The sequence below is a fragment of the Haliotis cracherodii genome, unplaced genomic scaffold, assembly GCF_022045235.1.
Source record: "Haliotis cracherodii isolate W230 unplaced genomic scaffold, xgHalCrac1.p SCAF_5, whole genome shotgun sequence".
Taxonomy (NCBI): Eukaryota; Metazoa; Mollusca; class Gastropoda; order Lepetellida; family Haliotidae; genus Haliotis; species Haliotis cracherodii.
The window spans coordinates 62,037,329-62,049,773 of NW_027266308.1; the positions used below are offsets into that span (position 1 = coordinate 62,037,329).

General features: G+C 38.7%; 1 protein-coding gene across 1 annotated transcript in view; it reads right to left on the reverse strand.

The window, feature by feature from the left end:
- Positions 1-1,302: 1,302 nt before the first annotated feature.
- The window catches only part of LOC139442025 (selenoprotein N-like), a 36,639-nt gene continuing 25,496 nt past the window's right edge, over positions 1,303-12,445 (reverse strand). Inside the window, exons 4-9 of the mRNA XM_071222778.1 lie at positions 11,555-11,910; positions 6,181-6,332; positions 3,739-3,989; positions 3,080-3,289; positions 2,266-2,435; positions 1,303-1,516 (exon numbers count right to left, since the gene is read on the reverse strand). Of these exons, the coding sequence (XP_071078879.1) occupies positions 1,438-1,516; positions 2,266-2,435; positions 3,080-3,289; positions 3,739-3,989; positions 6,181-6,332; positions 11,555-11,910 (1,218 nt within the window). The 3' untranslated portion in view covers positions 1,303-1,437. The remainder of the gene's footprint in view (positions 1,517-2,265; positions 2,436-3,079; positions 3,290-3,738; positions 3,990-6,180; positions 6,333-11,554; positions 11,911-12,445) is intronic.

A 12,445-nucleotide genomic window follows, 5' to 3' on the forward strand; every position in this document is an offset into this window, starting at 1 on the left:
CAGGGATATTATGCAATCATTCCAGATTTAAACACACTCCCGACATTCACCGTAGGTTTGATTTGTTTTTTCTTTTTCTCATAATTTTGTGGGTACTTTATTAAAAGATATCTGCCCCTAAAAAAGGTAAGAAATTTTTAATGATATGTGCAAATAAACAGAGGTCTTGAAAGTCAATCTGTTTGATATGAATCTTATGTACGATAAGTATTGTCATGCCGGTACTCCTTTTGATTATCTTCTGCAGGAACAAACACTGATAAATCATGGCTGTCCCTAAATATTGTTATGTGTGAGTTGTTTTTGTCTAAATATATTTGTAGTAATTGTAAATGGCAGCAAAATGTTGACATACAAGTAAATAACTATGAAATGCTGCTGTAGCCGGATTGAACTGCAATCAACAGCAGCGAGAGGCGCTTTTCAGAATGATTTTGTATTGTTTTTTGAATCATTGCTCCTTGTATACAATACCATAACAGGCTTGATCATTTCGAGAGGTTTCAGGATGGGGCAGTTTCTACACAGTTGCTAAGTGCAGTTTGGATACTTATCTGGAAATACTAAATATCTGCCAGCTTCCAACATGGAGACAAAACTCTTTCAAGACAATCAACAGTGAAAATATTCTGGGCATTCACGAGTGCCCTCAGGCGACATTTTTTTTATTTCTTGGTTTACAGATGCATACAAATTACTCCTTTTCTTATTACCGCCGATCTTTACTTTACAAAAATACATTAAAAGTTCAAACAACAAACGAAATGCATGTAAAGCAAAGGGAAGTCACTCAGATATTTCTCGCTGGGATTCTTCTCTAATACCATCAAAGCGTGTCAACGCAAAACACAGTGTTGACCAGTTTAATCGTGGCCCATGCCACCAATATGTCGAGGTCTTTCATGCATTTCACCATGACATAAATATTGTTATATTGCCATTTGTGCACATGCTGTGTGCCAGGGATATAATTAAATGTTCTTGAAAAATTGAGTTGTTTTGCTTTTGTTACTCAAATATATTTTTTTTGTACCTACCTAACTTTTTAGAACAAAAGTCAAGCAAAAACAAATCCGAGGTTTTTTGTTGGTTTTTGTTTTTAATTTGCCTACCTCACTTTTGAAATGAGTTTGAAATCCATAAACCAATAAATATAAGAAATGTTGCCTTACATTAATTCAAGGGCCTGTTCCTTATTGATGCTGCCTCTTATCTGACCCACTGTATTGCCATTTTATTGTAAACCTGAAACTGTGTTTAAATATTTATTGATTTTTCATTGATCTTGACTGATTTTACAGTACTACCAATTTGGGATCTTATTGAAAGTTAACATCCCATTCCATAAAAAACCTATACCATTAATCTGTCAATACTGTCATCTGAGATTCACATTATTGCTGTGATATGTTGTTAGGAGAGCAGGATGTGGAAGCTTTATGCTGCAGACACTGCTGCTTTCTGTATGCCTTCTTTTAGAAACTTGACATAGTTGTAGCTTGAAGGTTCAGAAAATCTGCAAGAACAATTACAAGTACTGAGATACAAAATAGAATGAATGGCAGACATTAGAGCATCATTATAATATACTTCAGATTGAGTTTTCTGAAGTTGAGAAGAGTGATATTTTCATTGCAGTGAGCATAACACTTTGACGGAACTATTGTCTTCCAAGAGTTACCTCCCTGTAAAATATCTCCCCTCTATCGTAAGTGTCCAATCTCATTAAAATCAGATCTTAGTTCTCGCTACCGCTAAGCATGTAAGACTGTTTGTTTTGCCTGTCTCAAGACTCTGGAAGTGTCCACATGGGTCAGTACACTACAACCTACTTACCCTGACTCAAGAATGGAAGTGTCCACATGGTTCAGTACACTACAACCTACTTACCCTGACTCAAGAATGGAAGTGTCCACATGGGACAGTACACTACAGTCAACATACCCTGTCTCAAGAATGGAAGTGTCCACATGGGGCAGTAAACTACACCCTACTTACCCTGACTCAAGAATGGTGAGGTGAGGTGAAATTGGGTTTAACGTCCAAGATTATTGCACTTATATAGCGACGTGCAAGCACATGTGTGTGTATGTGTGTGGCTGCTTGTACTAGTCCGGACTGATGCCGATTTATAGTGCTAGCTCTTTGAGATACCATGCTGCAGTTTAACATGAAGTGTCCACATGAGGCAGTACACTACAGCCTTCTTACCCTGTCTCAAGAATGGAAGTGTCCACATGGGGCAGTACACTACACCCTACTTACCCTGACTCAAGAATGGAGGTGTCCATGTCAAGGAAATCATTGGCATTCATTTTGTTGATGATGGTGCCATTCGGCAGTACCACCATCATCATGACAGGGAAGTTGTAGTTGGTGAGAAACTCCTCTGCCTTCTTTGCAACCTCAGGCTCACTGGAGTCCTTCTTCAGCTCCTGCAAGGGAGGTAACTCAAGCTTCAATCTCTCAAAGATCCTGTTTGAAAGTCATTATATTGCTTCCATTAAATACACAGTTTTGATATTCCGTTTTGGGCTAGTTCATTCCAACAACAATTTGTGTGCTCGTAACTTCAAAATGAACAAAGCTGTGTAGCCCTGTGTAAATTTGCGATGAAAGTTCAACATTGTAAGTGTGACTTACCGTATTCGACGTAATAAGCGCCCACGGCGATATTTGCTAATATATTGGCTAGTGAACAATCCCAATTAGCACCCCTTCCAATTGATCAATGTACACAAGACTTATTTGTTCGCGTATAATACGCACGCATGTGTTATATGCACCCTTAATTGTGGGCAATTAAATTCAGGAAAAATATAACTGTCGTATATAAACATTTCAGGCTGTCAGCATAAACCATGAAATTTACCTTTCAACTATGTGGGTTTATTTCACAAAAATATTATTCTAATAAGAGCCCCCTATTTCTAATTTTGAAAGCGCCCTGGTCGCTTATTACGTCGAATACGGTATGTCAAATTGTATACTGAGCAACCCTCACCCGCTACTAGGGACTACAACCCTCAACGCACCCTCACCCTAACACTCACTCCTGAATCCCACCCCATCAGCTCACCTCTAGTTCCGCTATCAGGGACCAGGAACTGATGAAATTCTCAGACAGGAGCTGAGTGACGGGCGGGCTCTCCAGGGTTGTTTCCCTGAGAGTCCGCCCCGAACCTCAGCAGCTCTGGTCGTCCAGCGCACCCCACAACAGTATAGAGTGCACTAGCTTTTTTTCTGTCTTTGCTCTTTTGAAAGCTTCTGTAAAGTTGTAATATGGAACCTGAAATCACAGAAATCAGAAATTAATCACATTGAAAAAATATAATGTGCACGTAAACAACTGAATGAAGTAATTAATAATACAACTTGAGAGGAGAAATCACTAAGTTTAGGCTGACTTCCAAAACAAGAAAACAGCACAATCACAACGACGAATACAGACTTGACAAGTACCTCTAAGATAAGCATGCAAAGTTTCATTCATGTACGTCCATAGTTTCTGAGAAAACCCTGTCCCCATTGCACACACTAACCACAGCGTTATGGAGCATGGAGCAAGGCCTATAACTCTGTAAAAGAATAATTTACAAAACCAAAATGAAAGGATGGACAGCGGACAGACGAATTCAATTCCTATTTATCCCCCTACCCACTTTGGGACGGGAGATTAAATGGGTTACAAACATGACGCATCAAAAGAAAAATATTAATTTAGATAATGTTACAAACCTTTTTAAAAGGGTACAATGTGACTTCAAGCACTCTTTGAGCGTCTTCAAGTGAGATTTCTGACATCCACTCCACAGTGGACACAAGTTGGGGCAGGTTGGGGTTCTCCTCTCTCATAGTGTCATTCAGAAGCATGTTGGAGTGGCGCACCTTCTCAGACGGCGAAGTGTTGTTCAACTTCATCAGCGGCATGAAGCCGATGTCCACCTCCATGTTCTCGTTCTCCTTGGGACCATTTAGCCACTCCATGTCTGCAAGTATACAGATATAACGTACGTAGATGTAAAATTGAACTCCATGGTAGGATTTGGATCCATGGTAGGACTCGGATCCATGGTAGGACTCAGATCTATGGTAGGACCCAGATCAATGGTAGCAGATCCATGGTAGAACACAGATCCATGGTAGGACTCAGATCCATGTAGGACTCAGATCTATGGTAGGACACAGATCAATGGTATCAGATCCATGGTAGGACTCAGATCCATGGTAGGACAGATCTTTGGTAGGACACAGATCCATGGTAGGACATAAATCCATGGTAGGACTCGGATCCATGGTAGGACTCAGATCCAAGGTAGGACTCAGATCCAAGGTAGGACTCAGATCCAAGGTAGGACTCGGATCCAATGTAAGACTCCAACCATGTAGGATTTGGATCCCTGGTAGGACTCGGATCCCTGGTAGGACTCGGATCCATGGTAGGACTCGTAGGACTCGGATCTATGGTAGGACTCAGATCCAAGGTAGGACTTGGATTATGGTAGGATTTGGACCCATGGCAGAATTCAGATCAACGGTAGGGCTCGGATCCATGGTAGGAGTCGGATCCCTGGTAGGACTCAATTCAATGGTAAGACTTGGATCTATGGTAGGATTGGATCCATGTTAGGACTCGAATCCATGGTAGGACTAGATCCATGGTAGGACTCGGATCTATGGTAGGACTAGATCCATGGTAGGACTCGGATCTATGGTATGCCTCGGACCTATGGTAGGACTCGGATCTATGGTAGGCCTCGGATCCAAGGTAGGACTCGGATCCAAGGTAGGACTCGGATCCATGGTAGGACTCAGATCCAAGGTAAGACTTGGATCCATGGTAGGATTCGATCCATTGCAGGATTCAGATCCACGTTAGGACTCGAATCTATGGTAGGACTCCAATATATGGTAAGACTTGGATCTATGGTAGGACTCGGATCCATGGTAGGACTTGGATCCATGGTAGGACTCGGATCTATGGTAAGACTCGGATCTATGGTAGGACTCGGATCTATGGTAGGACTCGGATCCATATGAGGACTCGGATCCATGGCAGGACTTGGGTCTATAGTAGGACTCGGATCCAAGGTAAGACTCAGATCAATGGTAGGATTCGGATCTATGGTAGGACTCGGATCAATGGTAGGACTCGGATCCAAGGTAAGACTTGGATCAATGGTAGGATTCGGATCCATGGTAGGACTCGGATCCATGGCAGGATTTAGATCCACGGTAGGACTCGGATCTACGGTGGTACTCTGATCCATGGTACGATTCGGATCCATGGTAGGACTCAGATCAATGGTAGGACTCGCATCTATGGTAGGACTCGGATCAATGGTAGGACTCAGATCCAAGGTTAGACTTGGATCCATGGTAGGATTCGATCCATTGCAGGATTCAGATCCACGTTAGGACTCGAATCTATGGTAGGACTCCAATATATGGTAAGACTTGGATCTATGGTAGGACTCGATCCATGGTAGGACTCGGATCCATGGTAGGACTCGGATCCATGGTAGGACTCGGATCTATGGTAGGACTTGGATCCATGGCAGGATTCGGATCCATGGTAGGACTCGGATCCATGGTAGGACTCGGATCTATGGTAACACTCGGATCTATGGTAGGACTCGGATCCATATGAGGACTCAGATCCATGGTAGGACTCGGATCCATGGTAGGACTCGGATCTATGGTAGGACTCAGATCCAAGGTAGGACTCAGATCCAAGGTAAGACTTGGATCCATGGTGGGATTCGGATCCATGGTAGGATTCGGATCCATGGCAGGATTTAGATCCACGGTAGGACTCGGATCTACGGTGGTACTCTGATCCATGGTACAATTCGGATCCATGGTAGGACTCGGATCTATGGTAGGACTCGGATCAATGGTAGGACTCGGATCCAAGGTAAGACGAGAAATGGTAGGATTCGGTTCCATGGTAGGACTCGGATCTATGGTAGGACTCGGATCTATGGTAGGACTCGGATCCATGGTAGGACACGGATCTATGGTAGGACTCGGATCTATGGTAGGACTCAGATCTATGCGAGAACCCATGGTAAGACTCAGCTTTATGGTACAAGGGTCAAATGTTGTGCTGTTGCTTTAATTTTATTGACTTCAGTAAAAGACATGCACTCTCCATCACACTGGAGTAGACTGACTTACCAACATTAAGTTTCTTGTCGGTGGGCACATCCAGGTTGAAGGAGAGGATATGTGAGCTGTCACGCGCCATGATGATATTCCCCATGAACTGAGCTGGCGTGTACCAGTAGGGATGATATGGAGGCTCGTTCAGCTGGAACTCCGCGTGAATCCTGAAATGTTTGGACATCTATTGGTGCATAGTTTCACAGAAGAAATTAATTCTGAAGCATTTTCAGCCAGAATGGCGATAACCAAAAGTAGTGTAAACACCATAAAGAGCCCGAGCTTCTACAAGTCCTCGGGATACCTTTAAGGCTTTAAACTACTCAGAGCAGTGGGCTCATGGCTTCTATCCCTGTGTGCATAAGGGTGTGTCAGTGGTGCGATGCTTGATAAGTTATACAAATTGCATCAACAGACAAGTATAGCACACAAGTATAGTGCACAGAGCTTACACTGGTGTGAAGTGTTGTGATGCTTGATAAGTTACACAAATTGCGTCAACAGACAAGTATAGCACACAAGTATAGTGCACAGAGCTTACACTGGTGTGAAATGTTGTGATGCTTGATAAGTTATACAAATTGCATCAACAGACAAGTATAGCACACAAGTATAGTGCACAGAGCTTACACTGGTGTGAAATGTTGTGATGCTTGATAAGTTATACAAATTGCATCAACAGACAAGTATAGCACACAAGTATAGTGCACGGAGCTTACACTCGTGTGAAATGTTGTGATGCTTGATAAGTTATACAAATTGCATCAACAGACAAGTATTAAACTTTTTCACACTTCGCTACTTCCGGTTTGAAAGCGAGGCTTGGAGAGCAGAAGGTGAAGGCTGGATAGCACATGAAACACACGGAGATGTCAACAAGGCACGCAATCGGGACAAACTGTGACAATTTAACCATCCCGTTACATTTATCGTAAGTATTGAACATTATTCTTATTGACAAACTATTCTACTGTTATCTGGTCTCCTTACCGATATAAATTTGAGTCTGGCCGTTCTGTTGTGATTTCAATTTAAAATATCCATGACCACCTGGTAACTCCCAGTGCAGTTTATGGTAGCTGAACAGACTTAATACAAATGCTACTGAAATCTTGTAAAGAATAATTCATAGTTTACACACCATTAAGCCAAACTATTTATTGTGAGTTTAAATAACTTTGCGGGTTGTATTTGAAGTCGAAATATTCACCTTTTGACCATATCTATAGATATATGTCAGAAACTAACTTAATTGATATAGGCCTATGTTGTGACCTATCAAATTGTAACCTACTGAGAATTTACAATCGTAACAAATCAGAATTTTGCATCAGTTGCGTATTTGATGTAAATTGTAATGGACTCAAATGCATTCCAATAAAATATTAGACCTCTAGATCTACTTGTGCTGTTGTGATTGTGAACAGTTGTTATTTTGATTGTCAATGTTGTCAGATTAGATAGCATGAGGTGTAATATTTCAACTGAATTATTACATAAAGTGTGTGTAAATATTTGAAGTAAAGTACAGTTTGATCTGCAATTTTTGTTAACAATTAATATTTCTACCAAAATGATATTTACTTTACTGTACCAATTTAATCATGTCATGAAATGAACAAAAATCCAACTAATTAATGTCCAGTAAATGTTCAATCTACATGTGATCTTTATATAATTTACAGAAACAGATAACTCTTTAACAGTTTGTATTCAAATATTTCAAATGCATAAATTGATATTGACATTACTAAAAACTTAAAGTATAAACAGAATTATTTTTAATTCCCATGCGTATTGCAATCATAACTCATTAATTCCCTTTGTTTAATTGTGAAACCCATCTGGTTTTATGTCCACAAACATGTTTTGAAACTTTTAAAACAAAAAGATTTCTTTTGTGCAAGCAATTGCCATGTATTATTGATTATTTATCATATCAATTTATATGTAAGAATATAGTTTACTGTGTCATTTTGCAATAATTATATTGTTATGATGTAATATTTTACTATTGTTAACAATCTTTAGAACTTTAGTTTATTTCAATCAAGTCAAGTGGTGTGATTATTTTGATATTTTTTTATAATTCAATCAAAACGAGAAAAATATACAAATATAAATACATAGAAGAAATTTGTTTTCCTTGTCAAATAACGATGATAGCATGAATTTATCTCATGCTCCTTGTATAGCATGCTCCTTGTGAAAATTAATTCCATTTCTTCTTCGAATGTACCTTATATGATGATTTTAGGGAGACATTACTGACAGCTATCGATAATCTTGGAGGACAAAAAACTCTACATAGTATTCTTTTGGGGGATCCAAACTTAGATGTTTTCCTGAATACAAAAATATTCTTGTCTGTACACAAATTTATAGAAACGACTAACAGATTCAGTAGCTAGCATAGTATTGTTTCCAAACTGTTTATCATTAATATTGTTAAATCTATATTCAACACTAAAATGTATAATATTAGGATATGTATGAGATGCACACTGTCTTCACTTTCCAGCACATTGTACATATCCTTCATATGAACACTGTATATATATTGCGCACTATGTTTCCACAATGTGAAGTTTCAACTGTAAATTGTTCATTTTCATTATGCAATATTAAGTATAACTGTATATAGGGAGAAGGCAGTAATAAGTGCTGCCCTTGCGCCCAATCCCTTTGTCTTTTTGGACAATAAAATATGTTTAATAATATCTCATCTTGTGATCTGACAAAGTTAATATTTTCAAGTCAAGATATCAACTTTAGTAAACCACATGAAGAGATAAACATTTCATTTGACAAAATAAATTCAAGTCTTATATTGTCTTTGTGATCTTCATGACCTTACTCAGAAAACCATAGTGTCAATGAGGCAGACTGACTGTAGGAGTGACAAAACGTGATATTTCACCTGATTTTAATAAAAATCTTATTTATTTCACTCTAGCGAAAGTATGTTTTCAGCATGGTCAGACTAAACAAAGTATTTCATGATTAAATACATACAGGTAATACAAATATCAAAACGTGTTTCATTAAAACAAGAGTGAATTTCTGTGTGACATCGATATAAGGAGCTGTAGTACTGTCATTAAATTGATGCATCTGTTGAGTTTACTGTTTACAAAGAACATACTCTTTGAGTTTTAGACATATCAGATGAATTGATGCCTTCAAGATTGTTCTAAAGTAGCAAATGTTACACACTGTGATTAATTTTCCTTAAACTTCTCTATTTCAGAAGAATGTTGTTTTCTAAATAAGCAATATTTTGAGAGAAGGTGAATAAGCATTGGTTATAAAAAAATGTTATTGAAGTAGGAATATTATTACAATATTATTGAATTATTCATTTCAGGCCAGCGAGTCACCACAATGAAGTAATAGTATCCGGTGACGGATGTCTGGAGGAGCTTTCCGCTGACAGTAACACAATGGTTACAATGTGCATCCCCATGATCCTGTCAAAGGACGAGGAAGTGAAAAGCCTTATTCACTCACAAAACAACATGGCCAATATTTATCATACACTTAAAAAGCACATTGTACCATTTGTTTACAAGCAAGAAAATTATTTTCTCCTGGAATTTAATTAGGTGCTTTTGACTGCCAAAGACACCCAGTCCATGTTAAGTTTTGAAAACTTATATTGTGAGAAATAAAGATATGAAAATTTTAGTTTGTTTTTCTTTGTTAAATACGAGAAATCCAGATTGTTCCATCAACATAATTTGTACCAATACATATATTTTATCTTGGCTTGATTACCAATTGAAGTTGATTCCTTTTTATCTTTTGTTATTTTATTTGTACTCATATCTGATCAAGACATTTTCAAACTATTCAGGATAAATGTATTAGTAGCTTCCTTTTGACATACAATTACCCCTATCATCATACAGGATTAGGTGAGGGTGTTCAAGAAGTTGATAGTTGTATCAATTCTTATATTTCTTCAATTTCATGCATTATTTATATTTATCAATTTTTAGTTTCCTTTAACTTATTTTAAACAGTTCACACATTATTACTTTTGTCGTGCATGGTGCAATCTCAATCGGCAGTAATCAGTTAAGTAAGTGATGTTTGAAGAACAAGTAAAGTATCATCTGTTTATTGTACACACTGAATAGAGTTATCGCCCCTTCTGAATATTTATTTTGACACACGAATTATTTTCATAATTAACATTGTAATATGTTAAAATGAAAATCATAGCAGAAAAAGTGTCTTTTGTCAACTGGACTCATGGCAAAACGATAGCGCGTTGTGCAGCAAACACCACTATGAAACGTGAAATAAACATGATCTGGATCTTGATCTCGAGTTCGCCAAGCCACGCATTGACTGAGCAATTTTGCAAAAGTACACTGACGTGTTTCATGTTATGCGGTTTATTTACGATACAAAACTTCTGTCATTGAATGTACTGTCACATTGTACCTATATGCCGACGAGGTTATGATAAAACAATCTATTTCTGAAATACGTATCTCGAAATGCACTTTTCGATTCACTTCTGGGATCCTGACAGCAAAATGCAAATTCCAGTGTATTACAGGCATATTTTAGTTGGACCTCACGATTAAATGTGAAATATCTTATGTATTAGATACAGAGGATACCGTTTTTTGTTTGTTTGAAATGTCCACCAGTGAAATGCACAACATGCTGTCTGTTCCCTATCAGCTGATGCGACTCTCACTGCATGGAGCTATGCTCTCCAAGCCTCGTTTACGATCCAAGATGGCGAAAGTGTGAAAAATGTCAATAGTGCACAAGTATAGCTCACAGAGCTTACACCGGCGTGAAGCGTTGTGATACTTGACAAATTATACATACTGCATCAACAGACAAGTATAGCGCACAAGTATAGCGCACAAGTATAGCGCACAGAGCTTACATCAGTGTGAAGTGTTGTGATACTTGATAAGTTATACATAATACATCAACAGACAAGTATAGCGCACAGAGCATACATCAGTGCGAAGTGTTGCTATCTAAGTGCAATTTTATTATTGTTTTTATTGAGTCATTAATGCAATACATCCACAATGCATGACAAAACATGGGATAATTCAAAATAATACAATTCAAATGCTTATCTGTCTTTCTACCTGTTTCGTCTTATTCACTAACATGTGTTTGTCTTCAACTAATAGTACTGCCATACCTTTAGCGGGACAAATCCATGTATTTTTGTATTTGTATTTTTTCATCTAAAACTAGTCCATATGTTATATCCCCGTTTCAAGATTTTGCAAAGAATATTAACCAATATTTTCTTCAAAAACAACATCAAACCAAAAGAAAACAATCTCCCCAAAATGATTATACGCAATCTTTATCATGTTTATAGTTTCTCAGTGTATATATTTACCTGAACTGTATGTCAAAATACTTGTCGTTCATGGCCTTGACACACGCCACGCTGCCCGTCGGAGCGAAGCGAGAGATGATAAATGGTCGGGAATGGAACATGGTGAGGAGTCTGTGAATCATAACATTAGAGTCCGCCACCTTGGGTGGATAGTAGCGGTTGCTGGACAGACTCGACCCTATGATGGAGCCAAACAGTGATGACTGGGTGTTCACGATGTAGTACACGTCTCCGAGGGCCACTGTCTCTGTATTTGGGGGCAGGAACACAGAGAAATGTCGGGCACCAAAGTTCATCCATTCAATGGCGGGCTTATGCCAATTCTTCAAGCCAGCGAATGCATCTAGTCCACCAAACTGGAACATGGAAATATATTTCTAATGCTGTTACTTTACAAAAACATTTCACTGATTAATATATAACTGTATCTTGTCAAATGAGTGAGTGAGTGAGTGAGTTTGGTTTTACGCCGCTTTGAGCAATATTCCAGCATTATCACAGCGGGGGACACCAGAAATGGGCTTCACACATTGTACCCATGTTGGGATTCGAACCCGGGTCTTCAGCGTGACGAGCGAACGCTTTAACCACTAGGCTACCCGACTGCCCCGTATCTTGTCAAAGAATATAACAGAATGATTACCCTGATCACATATTCTGTTTGTATTTTACACATTTTGTTTCACAATTGCGTGGATTGATGCTCGGGATATCAATCACTGGATTGTCTGGTCCAGACTCGATTATTTACAGACTGCTGTCATATAGCTGAGTGCAGCGTTACACAACAAACAAACAAACACTTGGGCTAGCTCTTCTGTTCTTGAAGAAGGTCATTTGATTGTTGTATGTCCCAATTGTTTTGCATGTTATTACACATTGTTTTACATG